General features: G+C 41.7%; 2 protein-coding genes and 1 pseudogene across 3 annotated transcripts; all 3 read right to left on the bottom strand.

The window, feature by feature from the left end:
- Positions 1–1,699: 1,699 nt before the first annotated feature.
- On the bottom strand, positions 1,700–5,040 carry LOC133892029 (probable 2-carboxy-D-arabinitol-1-phosphatase; annotated as a pseudogene).
- A 147-nt stretch (positions 5,041–5,187) lies between these two features.
- On the bottom strand, positions 5,188–7,675 carry LOC133892018 (small ribosomal subunit protein uS8my-like). The gene is made up of 3 exons (XM_062332764.1): positions 7,414–7,675; positions 6,404–6,564; positions 5,188–5,571 (listed from the first exon to the last, which is right to left on the bottom strand). The coding sequence occupies exons 1-3, from the start codon at positions 7,541–7,543 to the stop codon at positions 5,473–5,475; spliced, it is 390 nt and encodes a 129-aa protein (XP_062188748.1). The 5' UTR covers positions 7,544–7,675; the 3' UTR covers positions 5,188–5,472.
- Positions 7,676–12,371: 4,696 nt separating this feature from the next.
- On the bottom strand, positions 12,372–20,690 carry LOC133892005 (uncharacterized). Of its 2 annotated transcripts, none has more exons than XM_062332754.1 (2): positions 20,218–20,690; positions 12,372–12,464 (listed from the first exon to the last, which is right to left on the bottom strand). In XM_062332754.1, exon 1 carries the CDS (start codon positions 20,603–20,605, stop codon positions 20,240–20,242), a length of 366 nt encoding a protein of 121 aa, XP_062188738.1. In that variant the 5' UTR covers positions 20,606–20,690; the 3' UTR covers positions 12,372–12,464; positions 20,218–20,239. The 2 variants fall into 2 exon arrangements, with proteins under 2 accessions (XP_062188738.1, XP_062188729.1); XM_062332745.1 differs by lacking the exon at positions 12,372–12,464 and adding an exon at positions 17,261–17,491 and having other exon boundaries at positions 20,218–20,689.
- Positions 20,691–22,221: the final 1,531 nt, after the last annotated feature.

Genomic DNA, 22,221 nt, shown 5'->3' with positions numbered 1-22,221 from the left:
ATCTGTACTTTCGCCACTCCTTACTGCTCCATATTTTGGTATTCCTATTCTTTGTGCTTTTGGTAAGCAACTCTATATTTTTAGTTAATTTCTTATGTATTTTAGACGCTAAATATACACATCTTTTAATTCAGTTATGTACTCTGAGAGTAAAATTTCTTAGGGCTAGTTTGGTTAAAAGAGCAGAGAACCAATTAATAGTTGCTAAGTTGGAGCATAATTTACGTGCTAAGAGTGCAGAACAAAGCTTAAGTGGAGAAAATTGACGCAATTTTAGACCAATTTGGGCTTGGATTGGCATGGCAGCGATATGCGTGAAATGGACCTAGCTCAATAAATGATGTCGGACGATGAAAAGAATTATTATGAAGGATTATGGCTACATAAGAGAGAGCTTGTGTTATTAATCTGCGGCATAGGGAGGCTGATCGTTACTAAGGAAAACATAAAAATCCGATCAAACTTTAACTTTGACTACGGAAAGCATAAAAATCACTTAGATCGGTAAACATATGCTCCCTCTGATTTTAAATATATGACGTTTTGACTGAAATCCGATCAAACTTTTTAAACTTTCTAAAATATTTACTTTAAAAACATAAAAATTTTACACATCCAACAACACATATTCGATTGATGCCATGTCATTGCATCTAAAGGCTGAGAATGCATTGTCCCTCCCCACTACCCCTTCCTGTTGCTATTTCCTTTCTGGTTCCTTCCAAGTCATTTAGGAGGCCACAATCAAGCATGTTAATTAGGAAAACCACGATCAAATAATGCATACAATCAATTACGTGCAACCTGCATTTCGTCCACGCCCATCCAATCCCCTGATTGCCTCTCTCTTCCCAATCTCCCCGGCCGCTACCTGCCCTCTCCAAAACCCCTCTGCTTATTCGTCCTCATCTATTCCATTTACACCTTGGCGTGCCCTCTGTTGCCATGAGCACGGTTAGAGGTAGCCCTTCAATTCTGTTACCACTGACCTCTTCTAAATGGTATGATTCAGAGTTATTTTGTGTAACAGCTACTGGTTTTGCTGCATCAACAGTCTGGAACTACACAACATCGCTTTGCCTAGTTTTCATCCATGTCTACAACTTCAACTAATGATATTTTATTTTATTGTGCCAACTTTATCTTATGCTATCTTTGGACAAATTAAAGACGTGTCGATTCGACATGTAAATTTCAAAATGATTAGTCGATTTAGCTAAATCATCCGTGATGAAGGTCCAAACTTCCCATGATTAGATATTGGAGGGTAAGATGAGAGGTCCTTATCTCATTCTGGTTACGACTGCATTGTTTTCTGATCAGAAATTTTGTGAGTCTAGAGGACGGACACATTATCATCTCCTTTTGGACTAACTAATAAGGTCCACTAGTCCACTGTCATAAGTCATAATCAATATATAATACCCTCTTCCCTGTTTGTGCTGCGGAAATTCCACAAGGCTTGTAGGAATTGTTATGTTTTCTGTAAAGATTCTGTGAAATTCCTATGGAGAATTCTTGGGTACCAAACAAGCCGTATCAGTTTTTTTAGAGGACTGGCCATTTAGCAATTGATTAGGCTAACAGCATCTCGACTGTACTTATCAGCTCTTCAAGGAAATTGCTCTAAAGAAAATTCCTCAAGTAAATTACTGTACAGCAGATTATTTTTACGCACGAGGAATTTGAGCAAGCACATTGCAGATGGTGATACACAGAAAACCATCGATGCTCAAAGTTAAATTTCACACAATTCAGTTTACATTCACAGCTGACTGGAAAAAATTGTGTAACCTATCATTGTACGCGCTAAGGTCACATGTACAAAGTCATTTCAAGAATGACGTGTCTAATGAAAGTGTAATATACAGAGTAGGAATACATGTGCCAAAATGAAGAGGGGGAAAACTAATACTGATAGGTGTGATCACTATACATGTGTGCTGTCATATTGAGGGGCTGGAGCATAGCTTCTCCTTGCTTGTTGACCGTGAAGACACACATGCCGCCATTGTTTACATCAATGGCACAAAACCTGTATTATTCACTTGCTATTTCAGGAAAGAAAAAAGATCATTGTGATGAAGTCCCGAGTGAAGCGAATTGTAATGATTTTCATATTTTCCGATCGTGAAGGGTGTGCATAAAGCTCAAAATTGCAGCCACAGAAAAGGCCTAACTTACCTCTCAGGAGTAAGACCAATTGCCGTGCAGATGAGCGCCCGCAAAATAGATTTGTGTGTAACCACCAAGAAGTTTTCTCCCTGTCAAAAAAAAAGAGTTGAAACCTGAATTAAATTGAGGACACACCCTAAAAGAAAAGAAATAAGAAGACTGAAAATTTCATACTGGAGTAAGCAAGATTTCCTCCCAAGCTTGTCTTGCTGTTCCCCACAACTCCCTAATTGGGTATATGCCATTAACATGGAAATTTGCACGGTCCTCCCTCCATTTGGTGTACAACTCTGGATATTGCTTCTCAGCATCCGCTGCCTCCAAGTACGTAAGGCCAACTCCAACCGAGTCGGCATCCACCGGCAAATCACTGTGCCACAGGAAATGCCGATCCGCTCGGCCAGCAACCGTCTCCAACAGAGACTCTATCTAGTGCTACAGTATATGTACAGGGAAGCCGGTTGGATAGAGGAGACGGCAAATTTATAGCCGGAAACAGACTCCGCAATACTGTCCATGAGAGTATGGTTGTGGGTCCGAATAAAGGAGGAGAGTAATGGAAAATAGTAAATAAGGTAGCTGTTGGAGATAGAAAAAATAAGAGATATTGTAATAGTGTTAGGAGATGCTGTAATAGTGTTATAGAGGATAAATTTTTAGAGTATCTATTGGAGATGGCCTAATATGATCAATTTGCAGAAATGGAAAAAAAGAATAACAAAGGATAATGAGCTACAAGGTTTATAAATACCACTGGTCATGCCCTCTAAAAAGAAGAGGTGTGCCTCTTTCAATGAATCAAGAAAAACAAGGGGTTCTTCCTTTCCTTGCCATATAATTTCAGCAGTTGACTGTATAGAAATGTCATTTATACCTTACACAGCTAGGCATCAATGCATCATATTAATGTTGTTCCTAATTACATTCAGATAGTAGACTTGAAATTGGAGCCTTCGCTCATGAAATAGGACTAGAGAAGCAAACGTCAAACTTCATATTTGCAAGAGCGTCACGGCATTTCTCTGCCTGTTTGGCACCAGTTTCTATTAACACAGACAATTTGAGCTTCCCTAGACAAAAGCAACGATTTCATTAATGAATTCAAAAGGCGCACCTTGTTATCCAGGAGAAAACAAACTTTTTATTTTGTGCCATGAACTCAAGTAGTTACAAATCTTAGTTCACTCCTAAACAATTGTGCAAGGACTACAGACTTATTATCAGTGGTATATGGCTAGTATATCCATTTTTCCAGTCACTACAATAGATCAACTGGTATTTTGAATGAACTGATAAAAAGATTGATTGAACATGTGTTCTAATGTGTAAAACAGAAATTGCATTACAAATCCGCATTCATACATCTCCACAGTAAATTAGAAGTTGGAAAAAGCAAGTGGGGTAGCACCCTCTGAATGAAAATGAACACTAACCTGGACACGACTTTCTGCATTCCATGAGCTAAAACCATGTCTAACAAGAGTAATCTTCTACGATGAGGTTAGGATCTCACTCGTAAGTGACGTGGTTGCTCCTCTAAAGCTGTAAGCAACACCGGTCACTGAGACTTCATTATCAGGAGGGCTCTGTACAGATACATCACTCAGACCACTATGAGTTGCTTTGATGGTAAGAACCCTCACTTTGCCTACAACAGCAGGATTAACAATTATTATTATCAATGCAAAAACAGAATAAACGCTATTTTTTTTAGAACCAGAAAGTATTGAGTTAACATATAGTCAGTGTAACAATGTATACAAGTAAAATAGTGTGCAGTAAAATTAAAGTTTAAAATCCCCAAAGGGGATTCTGAAGAAATGCAGCTCACAGCACCAAAAGGCCAAAGCTTTCGGGTTTTTGAACCAATCGTATAGAGAGAACAAGTTTTTTTTTTTTTAAAAAAGGTAAAACATGTCCTGGTTTTATCATAGTAAAATCCACTGATCATTTCTATGGGGGAGTGGAAACATAGTAGTTTAAGAAAACTTGTGATTCAAACGACAGCAGCAATAAGCAAATATTCAAGTCAGTATGATGGATATGACACTAGGCATAACTTCTTCACCTTATCCTGTCGATTGTGTCTAATAGCTTTGAAACAGTTGAAAGGTAAGACTTGGTTGATGAAAAGTAATGCCAGCCTTAAATTTTCACTCGTCCATGAGACAGGGTGTAGTCTTGGAATCAACACGAATGGAAGGGGGAAAAGAAGAGGAAGGGATAAGGAGATACCGGTGCGCTTGTGGGGGTGAGGAGGCGCGAGATGGAGCCTGCCGCGGCCGGGGGTGGGCAACGGCGGCGGGAACACCGTCGGAGAAGGCCGCGTGGCCGGTGAACTGGAGCCCATTTCTTGGCTTCTTCGCCCTCCTCGCGTCTATATTTTCTTTCTCGCGAGGCCTAGTGAAGCTCCCGTGCGGCCGGTGGGGAATGGGATACTCTGACGTCACGGAGCAAAGTAGTTACAGTGTATGATTTTGCTCTATTTCAGTAGTGATTTGAGAAGCGACCTTAAAGCTACAAAAAATAAATAAACATTAAATCTATATAGTATTTTTGTGTACAATAAATCTGTATAGTATTTTTTTAACAAATACTGCTCTACTTCTACCGATAACCACAAATTCATGGAGATATTTGTGACGCAATAGGATTACAACCGCGGCATATTCTGACAGGAGCCAGAGACAATGTAGAACATCTCAAGAAATCCCGGACCCTTTTCATCCCAAGAATGACGCACTTAATCCGACTTCCACACAAATCCCAGCCAATTCATGCCACATCGGCATCTGCCCCACAGAAGAAGTGACATCAGTTTCAAACATCTGTCACATTCATCATTTATCACCTAGATGCATGAACATCTGCAGCAACTGGCTTGAGGCTAGAAGTGCTGTAAACAAGAACAGAAACATAGCCCAAACAGTGATTGAACCCTCACTACAGGCAAGCTCTCGGAAAAGCATACACGACTACTTGACAAGGTCCGAGCTGTGCTGCTCAGCAAGATCACAGAATTTCAAACTAGCATTACTCATGTATCTCCAAATATCTTGATGCGGAACGGATCTACATGATATCAGTCCAAAAGAGAAATTACAGTCTTTTTGTTTGTTCAACAATTGGAATTTCTTAGTGTTGCGAGCCGTACTTTTGACATGTTATTGCATTTCTTGTTGGCCATGAACAAAAGCAACAGTCCAAACAGATGGCTTCAGTCATAACAAACAGGGTAACAATGCCAGTCGGGCACAATCCATCCGTTCATTCAGGACTAGGTAACACTGTTCCTTCTCAATGGAAATAACCAAGGACCTGGCCACCCACGTTCTGCCTGATTGCTTCCTCGTGATCCAAAACGCCGTTTGGAGTAGTAATCACTACATAGCCCCACTGCAAAGCAAATCAAACCAAATAAACAGGACAGGTTTAGTGATACCACACTAAATTACATATGAAATGCATACTCTACATCTGAAGCTAAACTGAGGAAGACATAACCATCAAAGGAATGCAATAGGTTTATAAGCAAACCTAACCTAAGGGTAGCACATTGCCTAGGTACAAGTGAAAGGAATCTGAATGGAGTATGTACACTAGGTAACCCTATGAGTTAGTTGCCTGGTATAATCAACATCGGAGTATGTGCTTTTGCTCACTTTCCAAGTCAAAAATGAAAGTGAGTCCTTTTCATACTTTTGGGAGGAAGATAATCCAACAAAAATTAGGGAAGTCCTGGAGACGTCACTGTAGGCTCAGAGAAAACCTGTGCTTTTCAATTCCTTTGATGTTTAAATGGGCCTTTTGCATTGAGGACATTTCAAACAATAGTATTGCTTTTGATTATGCTGTCATTACTTATAGTTTGTTGATACAACTCCTCGACAATCATTTTCAATGATAGATGAGAAGTGTCTGTTTCCTCAGAAACACAACTGTCACTTGAAAAGATACAACATAATCTTGTCAACTTACAAGTTTTGATAAGTGTTATACTACTGGTACAACACTGTATGGTACACTCTGATCTACTACTCCTGGCCATAAATTTGATGGCACAATGGATATTGTATATAATTTTACAGTTAATAACAGAATACATAAAGTATCAAACATTTCAATCAAGATACTCTGGGCCAACAATCATCCGTTTCCTTGATATGAATACAGTAGCAAGATAGAACAAGTAAAACGGCTTAAGCCAAATACGAGTATATAAAAATACCTGTCGTGTTGGAAGCATCCGAACTCTGTATTGTTCGATTTCCTTAGCTCTGAGGTCTTGCCTATAAGTAAGAGCTTTGCAATCTTTAATACGTCCCTCAAGCTCCACATTAATTTTCCCAACTCTATGCGGATCTATGACCTCGAAGTTTTTGATATACCCTGTCAAACATGGATAAAATTTGGAAGCATAAATATTAATAAAACAGCAAACAGTGCAGTAAAGAAAATGTTTCATATCCTGTAAAGATCCAAAATTTCCGAAAATCCGTCTGCAATCCACATGCATAACCCAAATTAAAAAATAGAAAAGCACGTGACTACTCCATGTCGCTTTGTATTCCAATGTGCTCTGTAATCTATAGAAAAACTGCACAGTGCCTTGAGTTTGCAATTCAAGGTCCAATATTAGGGCGGAATTCTAACAGGTTGAACAAGTATAACTAGCTCAAACTCACATTAGTCTAAGAGAAAAGCGGAATACATACCCGTCTCGAGTCATTAGAGTTGTACGAAATACTCACATTAGTCTAAGAGAAACTCACATTAAAAGAAGACCAAACATTTGTCAAAAGGTCAAATAAAAGAAATTCAGCATGGGATACTAGTGATAGACATGGTAACATCTGATGAGTGTGCGCTCTTGCCTTCATCTGTCTGATACGAACCCACAGATTTGACATGAATTCGGTGCCAAGATAAGACGTCACCACATTGTGCCCACCCACACGACGTATAATGAATCGGTGATGAAGCATACGGCGGTACTGGAAGGGGCAGATTTGATCTCAACATGAGGGGATCAATGAGTTCCTTTTTTTGTCTTGTCAGCTCAACCCCTCTCGTAGAAAATCACTCGCAAATCAACCCAAACTAGTATCAAAGCCCTACTTTTTTCCGACCAGCGATGAGATCCTGGTGTTTGGTGATGCTGCATATCCCTGCTTCTTGGGCGCAACAGGAATGATGTTGAGGAAGGAGGAGGGTAACTACTAGTAAGGAATGGAATACCTCGGTGCTTCATGATGTTGAGGAAGGAGACCATGACGCCGGAGATGGGCTGGAGGAGCGCCGTAGCCTTCCCCCGGCGGTCCGCGTTCACCATGGTGCGTAGCGCGTCGTTGAGGATCCGCCGTCCCATGGCGAGTTCGGGCAGTGGATCTCTCCGTCCGCCGGTACCGCCCTTGCGCGTACCAGCCGGCGGCGCGGTGGATGGAGTTGAGACTTGAGAGGGGCAGCGAGGGAGGGCCGTCCGCTCACAAACTCGTTGGAGGCCTCAAGAAGCCCAAACGGCGTAGTCTTATGGGCTGGGCTATCACGCAACAATACGGGAAAAAATTGACAGCATACACGACCCTATTTATCGAAATAGGCAAATATCATCGTATTTATAATTTTAGCATCTATATTCGGCACCTTATTTACTAAAATTTAACTTTCGATACATCGTATGTCGAAAAAACACTGGTCAGGCTATATTCGACACACGAGATACCGAATATGGCACTGTAACCCATATTCGGTACCTCATGTGCTGAATATCACCCATATTCGGTACATGAGGTGTCGAATATGGCTAAAGTGCTATATTCGGCACCTCGTGTGCCAAATATGGCCTGGCCTCGGTTGTCGCCTCTTTGATGCTGTCATTTTATGCCGGAAAGTGTTGTATCACATAACACTCAGTGTTTATTATTTTATGTTAGGATCGGCTGCATCATGTAATGTCCGTTGACAGAGACAGAAAGAGATGTGTTGTCATTTCATGTTTAAATCTATGTTATGTGGTCACTTTGTATTTAAAGATATAGAGTCAGGATAGAGGTGTTATCATTTTATGCTTAAAGCGTTGGTCACTTGTTGTCTAAAGGCTGAGTCAAAACATTAGTATGAACATATGTCATGGTTTGAGCCTAAACACATTAATGTTAGAAATTACCAAGTATCGATAAAAATAGAAATTATTTGCTAATTTAAACGTATATTTTAAAATTCTTAATTTACCATGTAGTCTCAAAGGCGTATGCTGCGTAGAGTTAATGATATTTTCGTGATAACTCGATACTATAGGTGTAAGTGTCATCATAGTCTGAGGAGACTGTGTTCACTGCAGGGGCTGTGAACCCAGTATACATTACTCGGGCTTAGGAGCCTCCGTGCGCTCATCGGCTTCGGCACCAGAACGTGACATATGATGCTCCGCTGCCGAAGGTGCCTCTCACAACTGTGCCCAAACGGGTTCCTCACGGGTATTGGATAACGCCTATTGTGGAAGGCACGAGACAGGTCCATAACTGGTAGGTCGTACCCCCTTGAACGCAGGGCACAACCACCTAGACCACGTAACACGAACAGGAAGCGAGACCCTCTCGTCCTCATGTAGTCCTAGAGAGGGTTCTGATCCCTTCACATTGATGACCCGCTTGCTTCCCCACAAGTTTGCTTTGTCTGTGTATGCATTTCGTACGCCGCTTCGGTCTGTATAAGATAAGGATCATGTCAGTAATACATAGGTTTAATTAATGAAAATCGTTAGAAGTACCGCACCACTTACCACAACATGAAGAAAGCGACCACGATCCTCGAGGAAGGGTCTAGGGGCTGGCTCTACAAGTCCGTTGAGTAAGGTGGCATGCGTGCGCGAACTTTACCATGAAAGGTACTCCCAGTACGTGTCGTCGTCGTATTGTCCAGCATGAATGACGACATCCATCGCAGCTAACTCCGTCTATCTGTTTATGTGCTCGGCATTAATGGATGACCAGTACTGCATGCATGCGGTCCCCTGTACGCTCCTCCTGTACGTAACATAAACAGTTATAATTTTTTAATATGGATCACTTAAGGTAATAATGGTACGTACAATAACACACTTACTCGTGCGCCCGTCCAGCGTCTCGTAGGGGAGGTAGTGGAACCAACTATCGGTACCTGAACTGCCTCTGTACACGCTTAGAAGAATAAACTTCCACATTGTTCATATACAACAAGAAGTATCTGATTATCTATAAGTGTGAGTTACGCAAACAAGAGGATGTGATGAGGCCTCCAATCGCAATTTTGACCACTCATGCCATACGCCATGGATCTCTCTCCATGATATCAGCGCTGAGGATATTTAGATCACTGATCACTGATTATGCCTACTATGCCGTCGTATCCTACACCAGTTTTGTTCAACGCGTGAATGAAAATTCATGAAATAGGTTAAACATAAGTTGTAACTTGTTGATGTATTTTTCTGTAAATATTTGTAGTCTCATTCCTTTTTGGTTTAAATCTTACTTATAGTATGGTTATAAGTTTAGTGTTTACATTTGTGCTTTTATGCGTAAATATTCAACTATAGTATGGTTGTAACCTTTCTGCATAATATCTTTTTAGATCTGCACAATACATTTAGTTTTTAGTTGGGCAAATTAAATAATAAAAAGACAGTACCTGGCCAGTTCTAATAACAAAACTGAGTCATGAGTGATATGACCCGTCACTTATGACTTATCATCAGTGACGGGTTATAACATCATCTGTCACTTATGACTAGTCAAGAGAGATCCGTCACTGATGATTAGCATATGACGACTCATCACCGATGAGTTTATCATTAGTGACGGATCACAACTTCATCCATCATTAATACCATCAATGAAGAGTAACTTTATAACCCATCACTGATGACCTGTCATAGATAATAGGTCATAGTTTGGCCCCGACCTGAAGCTACATAAGTGACGGACCATAATAGAATCTATCACTTATAACTCTTAAGTGATGAGTACTGATGATCTGTCATTTATGTAATATCTGATTTTTATGTTTTTCACATAGTAACCATAGAAGTGATGATAACGGGTTGTCACACACGGCCTCAAACTTTGGCCCCTAGAATTCTCCTTGTCGGCTCCAACATTTGCTCCGCTGGCTCCACATCGCAGCGGTATTCAGATGGAACGAACCGCTGCAATATAATCAGCTTTGATACAAGATTAATCAAGCTGCCTACCACGTCGTCGTACCATTTCAAATGTAAATTTCAAGTGCATGATATGTGGAGAAGCTATTGCATGTATTCTAGGACGGAGGATATGTATTTTAATCCAAAGGCTCTATAACAAATCAAGAAATTTTTGTATACACGCAGGACACATCTGAAGAAACTATTGCATGCGTACCTGAACGTTGCCAGCTTCCTGAATCGCCGCGAGAATCTTTATATTACAAGCTGGCTCGTCACCTCCTCCGGCGAGGTGTGGCCGACGGCGGAGATGACCACATCCTCCTGCTTGATCGCAGCCACCAATCTATCGCGACGTTGATGTCCCCCCTGCATGCATGCAGGCGCTGGTGTTGAAAGCCACAACAAGCCTGGCCTTGCCGGAGTCGGCGGCTACGGTGGCCGGTCGGACGAGCACGGCCGTGGGATGGCCGGCGTTGAGGCTCGCCGTCACGAGGTGCTGCCCGATCATCCCCGTCCCACCGATCACCAGTATCCGACTCAACATCTTGATTAAGTGGGCTTACTGTTATTCCTCGATCGATCATGTGTGACTCAAATACATGCATGCTTGGTCTAATAGATGGACACGTACGTGCAGCGATTGGATCGAATGGGCCAGCTCGTTGGAAACGTCGTCATCGTCGTCTATTGAAGAATGGACCACGCTCCTGTTTGCCATGTACGGACCTGCTGGCGGTTGGCTGCAACTGCAATGACACTGTTTTCCGTATCCTCTGTCTTTGGCAGTGTTAAGGCAAAGTCTGCCTTACCCAATCCAAACACGCCACGGCAACCCAGCACATTTCTAATCCTGCGACCTGCTACTGCCGAGTTCAGGCCAATGAGACCTGCAACTACTCAGTTCAGTCAAGGCCAAAATATTCAGCCAAGATATTCTTCAGAACTGAACAAGAAAATTGAACTAAACATTTCGATTGAAAAAGACATTATTCAAAAATGAACATCGGCAAGCCAACCTGACACAAGCGTGAGTTTTTTAACAATATTATTTTATTAGAAAATTGTAGAAATAATAGTCGAATTTACAAAATTATAATTATAGATACTTGTTGGTACCTCGAATGCCGACATGCTACGTGGCACTGGGTCCGAGGCTTGTTGGCACACGGAATACGAAGAAACGGCATGTTAGCATTTCGTATGCCGATAGGCCTTCGGGTAGACACAGATATGGGTATCATCTAGTTGCTAACCGATAGGTCTATTGGTACGGAAAAAGACTAACCTAATAGCGTATTGCTGCTAATTCTAACATGTCGATATTCCATGTGCCAACATGTTACGTCTCTTTTTATTTGACTTTTAATAATAATTTGTGAAACATCAATAAGACACCGCTAGAACTCAGTGTACATCCTATACAGGAATTCACACTCTTTCGAAAATATCAACGACTACACCAAGGCTGAGACAATGAGACGTGTAGATGTTTTCTAATGAGGCTGAGGCTAATAGCATCATGGAGTGATTCATTTTTTTTTTCCTATTTTTGGTTCGATGTGATTTTATCGATATTCTTGATTTAGTTGATCTAAAATTTTATGAACAATGGTAGTTAGGAAGCACAATTATCATAGAACCCTGCACATAAGTTACATACGCTGATAACCATAAAGAGATGATGACAACAAACGTTGGTATATATGATACGTAAAAAGACTAAACTAGTAGTGTGCCGCTGCTAATCCTAACATGCTTTAGAGAATAAAAATATAACGAGTTACATTAGATACTTTCTACTGAGTGCACCTCGGATATTTGCACTTTTTTAGGGTATCAGGGCCCATCGCCTTAACGCGATAGGCCCTCTCCCGCTCACTTTCCCCCTCTGTTTCGCATGCTTCAGCCGCAGCGTGCTCCTCCGCTGCCTTCCTCATGCGCTTCTCCTCCTGACGCTTCAACCGTAGTTACTCCTACTATTGCTCATACTCTTGGCGTTCATACGTTTTCTCTTCTACCGTATGCTCATGTCGACTCACCGCTTCTAATGCTTATTTTGCTCTCTGTCGAATCATTCCATGAAGTCACATATAGGTGGAGGTGACTTGACAAATGAAAAAAGAGAGGAGATTAGTAAGACGGTGCATGAAATCGTATAAAAAGTGTCTCATGAATAATGTATGTCGCTATACCGGTTGGTACTTCTACGATTCATGTCGAGGCTTGTTGTATCGGCAGTTAGCATACATAAAGAAGCATAGACCATATGTGTAAGACATGTCCTAGGACTCGCGAAACCTATAAGTGTCACCACATAAGTATATTGGCAGTTCGACCCCCTAGGAGATGAAAATTCCCTAATATTTCTTAAGTGGGCTTGGTGGAATTGAGAAAGATATTGCAGTTGAGAGAGCTAAGGAAGGAGTGGTGTATCCATAATTAAGGGTATGGTTATTTATGGTGGCTGGGGGTGGTGCATGAACCGAGTGCATGAGCATGACTGGGATCTGGAGTGTGGGATTCCCTATAAAAGATGAAAAAGTTATGATATTGATACTTGACAGAGATTCCCTGTGAAAGTTATTACTTGGTGTGATCATTTCATTCTGCACAAGCATAGCTTGCTATTATAACGCAATCACATCATGGTATGCGTGACTCGTACGCTTCTATCTCCAACTCTAGCTCCCTCTTCTTTGACAACATGGAGCAGTTCATTTTCCATCGTGCAGGAATAATCTCAAGTAATCATCAATGATACAAGGACAACATAGTTGGGTTACCTTTAAAAGCACATAAAAGCCTAGGCATGTGTTGAGATACCTCTCGAAAGAAAGGGGCAGCTGATACTTATTACTGCCGCTTTCCAGTAAATGAACCTCTGAGTTGTCATTATGGTTAAAACTCTATCGTGTGGTCACTTTATGTCTAAAACCTAAGTCAGTAAAAAGATGCTATCATTTAATTTTTGATTAAAGCTTTGTCGTATGGTCACTTCATATCTAAAGCATGAGTCCGGACAAAGGGTGTTGTCATTTCATCGTTAAAACTGAGTCGTATGGTCACTTTGTGTCTAAAGCCTGATTCACGACATATGTGTTGTCATTTCATGCTTAAAGCTCTGTCTTGTGGTCACTTCGTGTCTAAAGTGTGAGTCACGACAGAGATGTTATGTTGCAGCAACATGTTATCATTTTGTGCTAAAAACTGAGACGTGTGGTCACTTCATGTCTAAAGCGGACTCACGACATAGGTGATGTGTAGGCAACAGGGTGTGGTTGCGGCAGTGTGTGTTTGCAATTGATGCTGCGAACGACTATAAAAGACAATACTGAACTGCGTATGTTATCCATGCCCCAAATCCAAGATGAAGTAAAGAGATGAGGAGCTCTGGTATGTCTACGTTTACTATACCACCGCCGTTGTGCAAGTGGTACTGCATGCGAAATGAAAGTATCTCATGAGCTCAAAACCTATAGGATGAGATTCTTCCAGTGTTCAAACATTGATCCTTCATTAGTGTGTTATGGGGTATTTAATTTATGTAATATTTGAATGATTTATTAACTTTTGTTTCAGATAGTAACTAACTTATCCATACAGTCACCCATTAGACTTTGTGACTTTATAATGTAGAACATATTTGACATCAAAGGCGAGAACTTTTTAGTGGTATACCTAATAGGTCAGTGTAATGTAGCCAATAGGCTTTTCAGTGCTGCCGCATCTATCCACTACTGTCGAAACTTCTTGTGTATAAATAGAACTCAATCAATTCTCTACTCACACATCTCCTGACCTCGAATTGAATCGAGAGAATGGTATATCCTCATCCTCTCGATGACTCCATCGATCCACCACATCCACACCCCTATTTAGACGTCTATGGTAGAGATTTCTACGAAAACCACAATGATCTTCTTTGTGGAGGGTGCCGAGGGTGAGCAGCGTTTGGAGGGGTGGTAGCGTCAGGCTCCATCGCTTGCGTCGGTAGAGGTGCCCCCATTGTCTGCGATGGGCCCTCCTCGTCGGTCGACAATGCCAAACAGTCGTCCGTGACGGAGTGCGATGAGCTGAACGCTGCGTTAAAGGAGCCTGGAATTGTTGCATGCTACAAGTATGTCAAATATCGTGCACCACAGTATAGTTGATATGAAAGATACTATCACGAGTGATAGCATTGATAATGATGGACCTAGAAGTGAAGCACCCGAGCGGAAACAAGAGTTGGCATGTACCGCACCGGTGCTGGCCGAGATGAAGAGGCTAGTTTCGTGTGGAAGCGTGACAGCGTAGCCCGCACACGTGACGGCGACATCATCTGTGTGGTAGGCTCGATGACGTCCGATAACCTCTAGCACGAAGCACGTCAAAACCTGTCTAGGCAACAACGTGCCAGCTGATGCAGACCGGCCATCAGCTCGTCCGGGTTAACCCGCTGTGGGACCGACTCTCAGTGGTCTACAAAGTCTAGTACCTTCGTGCCGACGTCCCTGCACACGTCCGCCTACAATGCCCGATAGAACACATTTAATAATAAAAACAAAAGTCAGTACAATCTAACAAGCGTCACATATCATTGAGCGGTACGTCGCCGCCAGCTCCGTAGCGAACGTGTCGGTGACCTCCGGCTCGTGTTGCGGTGGCTCCGAAGGCATTGGGATGCACTTAACCCATATCACCTCATGGAACCAGCGCAAATACGCGTCCACCGTCCTAGGGTCGTAAGGCCCGATGGGGACATGGACGTGTGCAGCCGTGTCTGCCCACCCACGCCTGCATCTTACCCCTCCAAGTTGCATCGTACATCATGCCCTGACCCTTCCTTGTCATCCTCCAAAATGAAGTTAGATTACGAGATTGAAAACATGATTAGTAAAGAACGTGTCGACTGCAGGATGACGAGGAATCATACTCCCATGCCAACTCATATCCATCGTTCAACGTCAACTTCTCCAATGCAAAATTTGTCCATTCTTCCATGATTCCTGCACCTGAGTCCACAAATGTGTGAGACTCGTTGTTATCTGCCCCCATCTGGTCTACTACTATCTCGTCCCTCTCTTCATGATCAGCATGCATCACGGCATGATTTTCTTCCCCGTCGTTATGTTCTTCTTTTACAGTCTATATCTCAACCGGTGCACTAGTATGCAAGGGTAACTACGAAACCACACTCTCTTGCACCTCCTTATGGACAATATTTTCACCAACAGCTTCTACAGTGCTAGGTTTGGCTTCTGTCCACCTAACATCGCTCGCTTCTACAAGGATGCAATGGAAAAAAACCTCGTCTCAATCCCAGTGACATAAATTGCCACCATTGCTTCAAACATGTAACCTCCAAGAGCTCCCACTGCCACATGGTTTCTCGACGTCTTGAAATCGAAACCTTCATCATCAACCGCTGATGTATAGTACTAAGTTGCAGCAGATTATACAACCAACCTAACACTTGGGACCGCTGAATCTCTCCCGAACTATACATATCTATGTTCACATACTGAAAGTTACTTAAATCCACCCCATTATCGCACTGCATGACATATCTCAAAGCGTAAAACACCATGAACCCCACTACGATCAACATACCTGATTCAACAACCATATTATACTCAACAACAACAACAACAACAACAAAGCCTTTCAGTCCCAAACAAGTTGGGATAGGCTAGAGATGAAACCCATAAGATCTTGCAAGTCTAGTCATGGCTCTGGCACGTGGATAGCTAACTTCCACGCACCCCTGTCCATGGCTAGTTCTTTGGTGATATTCCAGTCTTTCAGATCCCTCTTTACAGACTCCTCCCATATCAAGTTTGGTCTACCTCGACCTCTCTTGACATTATCCGCACGCTTTATTCTTCCGCTATGTATAGGCGCTTCTGAGGGCCTGCGTTGTATATGCCCATTCAGGTTAAATAATTATAATCAACATACCATAGCTACGACCACAAAATCTATTCAACATCATCACTTGTATTCTACGCAAACATCACCGCTAACATACTTTTTTTGTTCACACTATTATAAATGTATTGCTGTAAATTTTTTTACTTCATTTCTATTCTAAACTTCCTACATCTATGAATTATTGGCACTACATATTCATAACAATTCGACTTCAAACTAGTATATATTATCTAACTATTACAAAATTCCTAACCATATATGCTCTATGCTACATTATCTATTGTACACGTATCTAAAATTTTCTGCTCAAAATTCTAAATGAATCACATTTCCCACCTTCCATTTTAAATACAATCCTGAGAAAATCCACAGCGATTCAAATGTACAATTCCTACATTGACAAAAAAATTGTACGTCTAATAATATCCAATTTTCAAATCATATTAGATAACCCATTTTAACTCTACATTACCAAAATATCTGAACTTTTTCCAACTATTCTACAATTTCTAACTAACTATACTATATTTTCTACCTATAACTAATTTCCAAACTATATCTACTCTATTCTAAATTTTGTATCCTTATTTTTTAAAATTATCTACTCTACTCGACATTTCTCTAATATTCTCTAACTATTTTCCTACTATTTTTCTAATTATTTCTAATTTTCCTAACTATTTTCTACTATTTTTTTTCTAAATCACCTACTATTTTTCTAACTATTTCATATCCTATATTTTTTCCTAATCTCTAATTTTTCTAACTATATCTATTTTACAACTATTCTAAATTTCTAACTATTTCTTAAAAAAAAGAAAATAAAACTTATCGCCGCTATGCTCGCCTCGCCGGCAGTTTAATATTTGTGTTTTCGTTGCAACACCCGAGTAATTAGCTAGTATGGTGTTAACGTAGACAGACACACAGCTCTCAGGGTTAACAGATTTTGTTACTGAAAACCAATCTCTGCACTGCTCAAAGATATGCACCTGCTAGAAGCAAACCGATTTATATAGCCAAAGATTTAACACAAATTTAAACAGCCACTCTGCAAACGGTATCTGATGTTTTCGGGCAACAAAATAATATTCTCAAATATGAAGGTTAACTTTATTCAACAAAGAAGTATCTTTCAGGGCTCCTTTCTGCTATGGTCATGGAATTTCTTCGGATGGTGCAAAGACAACATAATGGAACCGAAGTCCGTCAAGTATCCTGAAAACAGGACAATGACAAACAATGAAAGATGCCTTAAGTTAATTAATTTATGGCATTTCCCACTCAAAATTGCAGAAAAACCTGCAGGTCCAGGTGCGACATGTTGATCTCATTTAAATTCCTCATGAGTTATGCAGTGCAGATAGCCAACCTTGTGTGGAAAAGGATAAATTGAATGATATATAGTGTACTGCTGTAAGCTGTTCTCTTGATGTCTCCAGAAACATCAATAACGAAAGTCGCTACAAGCGGGAAAGAATGCGGATTGCGTATACTTGCGCATACTTTTCTGAAACTACAATCATGAAATGAGAATTATCGCAAGCACCTATATGTTCTGACAATCTGAAACACTAGAGATGCTGTTTCATTTCCTAGAAGAAAATAATGGTAAGAACATGCAAATCGACATATGTGCACTGGTTTGTTCCATAACCCAAACAGTGCAATAACAGTAGAAGGGAAACTCCTCTTTCGTCTCCCCCATTTTTCAGTGTTTTCTTTTTCTAAATTCATTTTTAAGTGTTTTTGTAGTCCTTCTCCCTGTCGTCCTCTCGAAAATGAATTACCCCCAAGCTCGACAAAGGGTGACCCGACTCCTGCACCAAGTCCACGTCAAAATGAATTACCCCCAAGCTCAACAAAGGGTGACCCGACTCCTGCACCAAGTCCACGTCTTCTATCTTACTCAGTTTCTCAACAGCATGTCAGCACAAGTTCCCTCCAGACTAGCTAGCAACGATATCTCCTTTCTAACAGGGTGACCCAACTCATGCACCAAGTCCACATCTTCTATCTTACTCAGTTTCTCAACAGCATGTCAGCACAAGTTCCCTCCAGACTAGCTAGCAACGATATCTCCTTTCTAACAGTCTTCAATCTTTACGTGGCCTAGCTAGCACCGATATCTCCTTTCTAACTGAAACCACAAATAGCACAGAAAAGGAGCTTACAATTTGCAACCCGATCTGTTTGGCTCCTTCATTCCATACTCTCGACCTTCCCCACCATGTGATTGTAGCCAATGTAGACTGTTTCGAACTTGCTGCTCTACTGGCTCCTTCAGTCCTTCCGATTACTAATGAGAAACTCGAACCCGCACGATTCCATATCATTAACGACATCTACTGTTAGTTTATGCAACAATAAGAACATCTACTGTTAGTTTATGCAACAATAACTTCCATTTAGTTGTTAATCCAAAAAGATCCCCCTTATGCGACCCAATCATATCAGTTGACAATTCCAAATCCCCAGCCCTAACCAACCTAATGTCTCTCAGATTAGTCAAGACTTGTTCGAGCAAGATCTAATCAAGTCAATCATGTCAAGAGATAGCAAACAAACCACAAAAGTAAGAATTTTAGATCTAACCATACCCAAGTCAAACAAACAGATGCATGCAAGACCACAAAGATGGAGTCTTTGTTCTGAAATCTGAACAGATCTAAAGAAAAGTCAACAAAGATGGAGCCTTGTTGAACAGATCTAACAAAGTCTAGTTTAGTCAAGACTTTGTTGAATAGAAATACTACTAGATCGGAAGCTGCAACTGAGCATATTACTAGCGTACCATATAGGGCGTGATGAAGATGAATCAAAGATTCAAGAGTCCTCCGGGTGTGCGACGAAGAAAGTGTAGAACCTGACGACAAGCCCCATGGCCCAAACAAGCACCAGAGCCCAAAGCGGCATGATTGAAATTTTCATGAATTTTTTTGGGAAAAAAAATCCGTTGGAAGGCAGCGGAATAGGAGGATGAGGGCGAGGTAGGCAACGACGAAGGAGGCGAGGGCGACGGAGAAGGGTTCAGTCCGGGAACGGTAGACGGCCATCCCACAGTTGAAGCTCAGGAACGCCAAACCCAGAGACGACAGCCATCCCGGCTGCCCCTCATGACCCATCGCTGCCGGACCAAATGCGGTAGCGCAGCGGCTTCACTCCAGCTGATCGGATGCTATTTCCACTCCTAAGTCTTACATGGCCTAGCTAGCAACGATATGTAGCCTAGCTTCTCCACGTTGACTTCTCGAATGAATTACCCCTAGCTCGACAAAGGGTGGCCTGACTCCTCATTAGTGTCCATGCCTTGTATCTTACTCTACAAGTCAACACAGTTCATTCCAGTCTCTAATATGGCCTAGGTAGCAACGATATCTCCTTCATTGCCAAAACCGCAAAAAGCACAGCAAACGAACTTACCGATCACAATCCCTGTCTGTTTGCCCGCTCCTGCTGCATACTCTCAACTTTCCCCAATCCCCACCATGTGATTTTAGCATGACTGTTTCAGATTTGCTACTCTACTGGCTCCTTCCGATAAGCACTGAGAAATCCCAACCCTCTGATCTAAAACCCACAATTTGGTATGCAAGTGTTGGTACTGTGGCTTCATTTAGGTGTTCCTGTTCATCCCGAAGATTCTCATTATTGGGCCCAATAAGTCGACAAATCCAAAGCCCCAACCCTAAAAGATGAGTCAAGAATTGTTCTAGGCAGATCTAGTCACATCAATCATCGAAACGGATAGCAAACGAAAGTAAAAATTAAGTCTTTGCTCTAACAGAATCCGAGTCAAGTCAGCACATAAATGCATGACCAGAAAGATGGAGTCTTAATTTGTTCTGAAATCTGAACAGATAGATCTAAAAAGTGAAGTGAAGCAGCGGGAAAGCTAAATAGAAATACTAGATGGAAGCAGCAAGTGGGCATAATAAGCGTACCATCTCGCTGTGAATCCATCAATCAAGGGTCCTCCTGGTGCGCGACGAAGAAGGCGTAGAACCCGGCGACGATGGTGAAGATCCCCATAGCCCAGACGAGCAGCTGGGCCCATAGCGGCATGATGGCGGCGACCTTGTAGGAGAACATGAGCGTGAGGAGGGTGGAGAGGCCCCAGACGGCAGCCTTGAGGCCTCGCCCCCTGCGGCCGGGGTTGCGCTCGAACAGGTGGAGGCATCGGAACAGGATGATGAGGGCGAGGTAGGCGATGACCACGAAGGCAACGGAGGAGGGGTCGTCTCTGGAGCGATATATGGCCATGCCACAGTTGAAGCTGAGGAAGGCGAAGCCCAGCGACGGCAGCCACCCGGGGCGGCCGTCGCGATCCATCGCCGGAACGAACGCGGCGGCGCTTCGGCAAAGATGGAATCTCTTGGTGGAGCCAATTGATTTTTTTTTTCACTTATTTACCACTCTAACCTAAAGACGTCCAAATAGACCGTGCCTACTGAGTCGGCCCGAGGCACGGCACTGTAGGCACGGCCCAGGCACGACACGGCCCGATCACCGATGGGCCGGGCCGGCACGGTACGACGCCACGGGCCGTACCTAGGTCGAGCGCGCGGCACGACGGGCCGGCACAGCACGGCCCAGCACGGTCCGGCCCGGCACTATTTTCTATTTTTTTATTTTTATTTTTATTTTTTAGCTATTTTTAAATATATTTTTTATCTATTTTTTATATTTTTATGTATTTTTTTGTATTTTTTTCATTTTTTTAATATTTTTTTTTATCTATTTCGGCCCGTCGGGCCGACTGGGTCGTCGGGCTGAAATCGTGCCCGGACCGGTCCGGCACGGCAAGGTCACTGACGGGCCGTGCCGTGGGCCGAGGGGAAGGCACGCGGGCCGGCACGAACGGCCCATTTGACCATGTTTACTCTAACATATACGGCCCGATGGGTAACCGTGCTCGAGTTTTTTATTTTCTATTTTTATTATTAATATTTAAAGAAATAAATCTTGGATGATAATATTTGTATAAATAGGCACCAACCGTCCTCTGAAAGAGCTGATGATGGTAATGATGCTATGGTGATAGTGTCACCCCTTACTGTCATCTCAGATAGCGGATATGGCTCATCCCCACGCTCGTCGGTCGTACCGCCTCTTACCGCCCGCAGTCTTGATAGGTGGTTAGCCCTCCATACTTGCCCTCTCACAGAGCGGTAGCCCCCTGTTCTCGCCACCCCACTGCTCTCATAGTATAAAAAGGCTGAAAATCAGTCAAAATATCTATTTAAATCTAGAAAAAAAGAAAGAGAGCGGGAGGAGAGGAGAGGGGTGCAGTATGGTAAAGCCCTACTATTTTTAATCTGCATATTTTGGATCTCAATTTTTTAGTAATTTTTCTAGACTTATGTTTTTATTAGTAATTAAAATATCACTAGATCTGGGATTTAGCGATATAACAGTAGTTATATTGTATGAGATCTATGGTTTAAAAATGTAGGATATGTTGTTTTTTATAGTATATTGTAAAGATCAATTTTAATATAGTAGGATAAGCATCAGATGTACAGTAATATTTAGAGTACGGTAGTTTTGATTATCTAGATTTTACAAAATAATGATGTAAGTAATAATTATAGATAATTACAAATTTTATTAAATAGACAGATGGTCAATTAGTTTAAATCAGTTAGTTTGTTTATAAGTAATATTGATTGTAGTGAACTAAATGTATTGTTAGGTGATCATCGGTGTTGGTAATTTTTTTAGAGTTCCGATAATCAGAAGTATGTATTGTTATGTGATCATCGGTGTCAGTAATTTTGTTAGAGTTTCAATAATTAGAAGTATAGTTTTCTGGTATTAACATTGGACATATAATGTTTCTAGGGATATCCGATAAAGTATATTTTTAGATATATAATGATGAATGTCAAATTGGTTATGGTCATAGCAGTATAGATCTCTCTGAACTTTAACATATCATCAAGGGA

This window comes from Phragmites australis, chromosome 2 (assembly GCF_958298935.1).
Source record: "Phragmites australis chromosome 2, lpPhrAust1.1, whole genome shotgun sequence".
Lineage (NCBI taxonomy): Eukaryota > Viridiplantae > Streptophyta > Magnoliopsida > Poales > Poaceae > Phragmites > Phragmites australis.
The sequence above is the reverse complement of the archived record's forward strand: the minus strand, read 5'-3'. Positions and strand labels throughout refer to the sequence as shown.

Excerpts from the sequence above, each read along its gene's own strand:
- LOC133892018 (XM_062332764.1), bottom strand. The coding sequence starts at position 7,543 with ATGGGACGGCGGATCCTCAACGACGCGCTACGCACCATGGTGAACGCG. Across the intron at positions 6,565-7,413 it reads CAACATCATGAAGCACCGAG|GGTATATCAAAAACTTCGAG; the intron begins GTATTCCATTCC and ends CATGTTTGACAG. Across the intron at positions 5,572-6,403 it reads GGATGCTTCCAACACGACAG|TGGGGCTATGTAGTGATTAC; the intron begins GTATTTTTATAT and ends TTTGCTTTGCAG.
- LOC133892005 (XM_062332754.1), bottom strand. The coding sequence starts at position 20,605 with ATGGATCGCGACGGCCGCCCCGGGTGGCTGCCGTCGCTGGGCTTCGCC.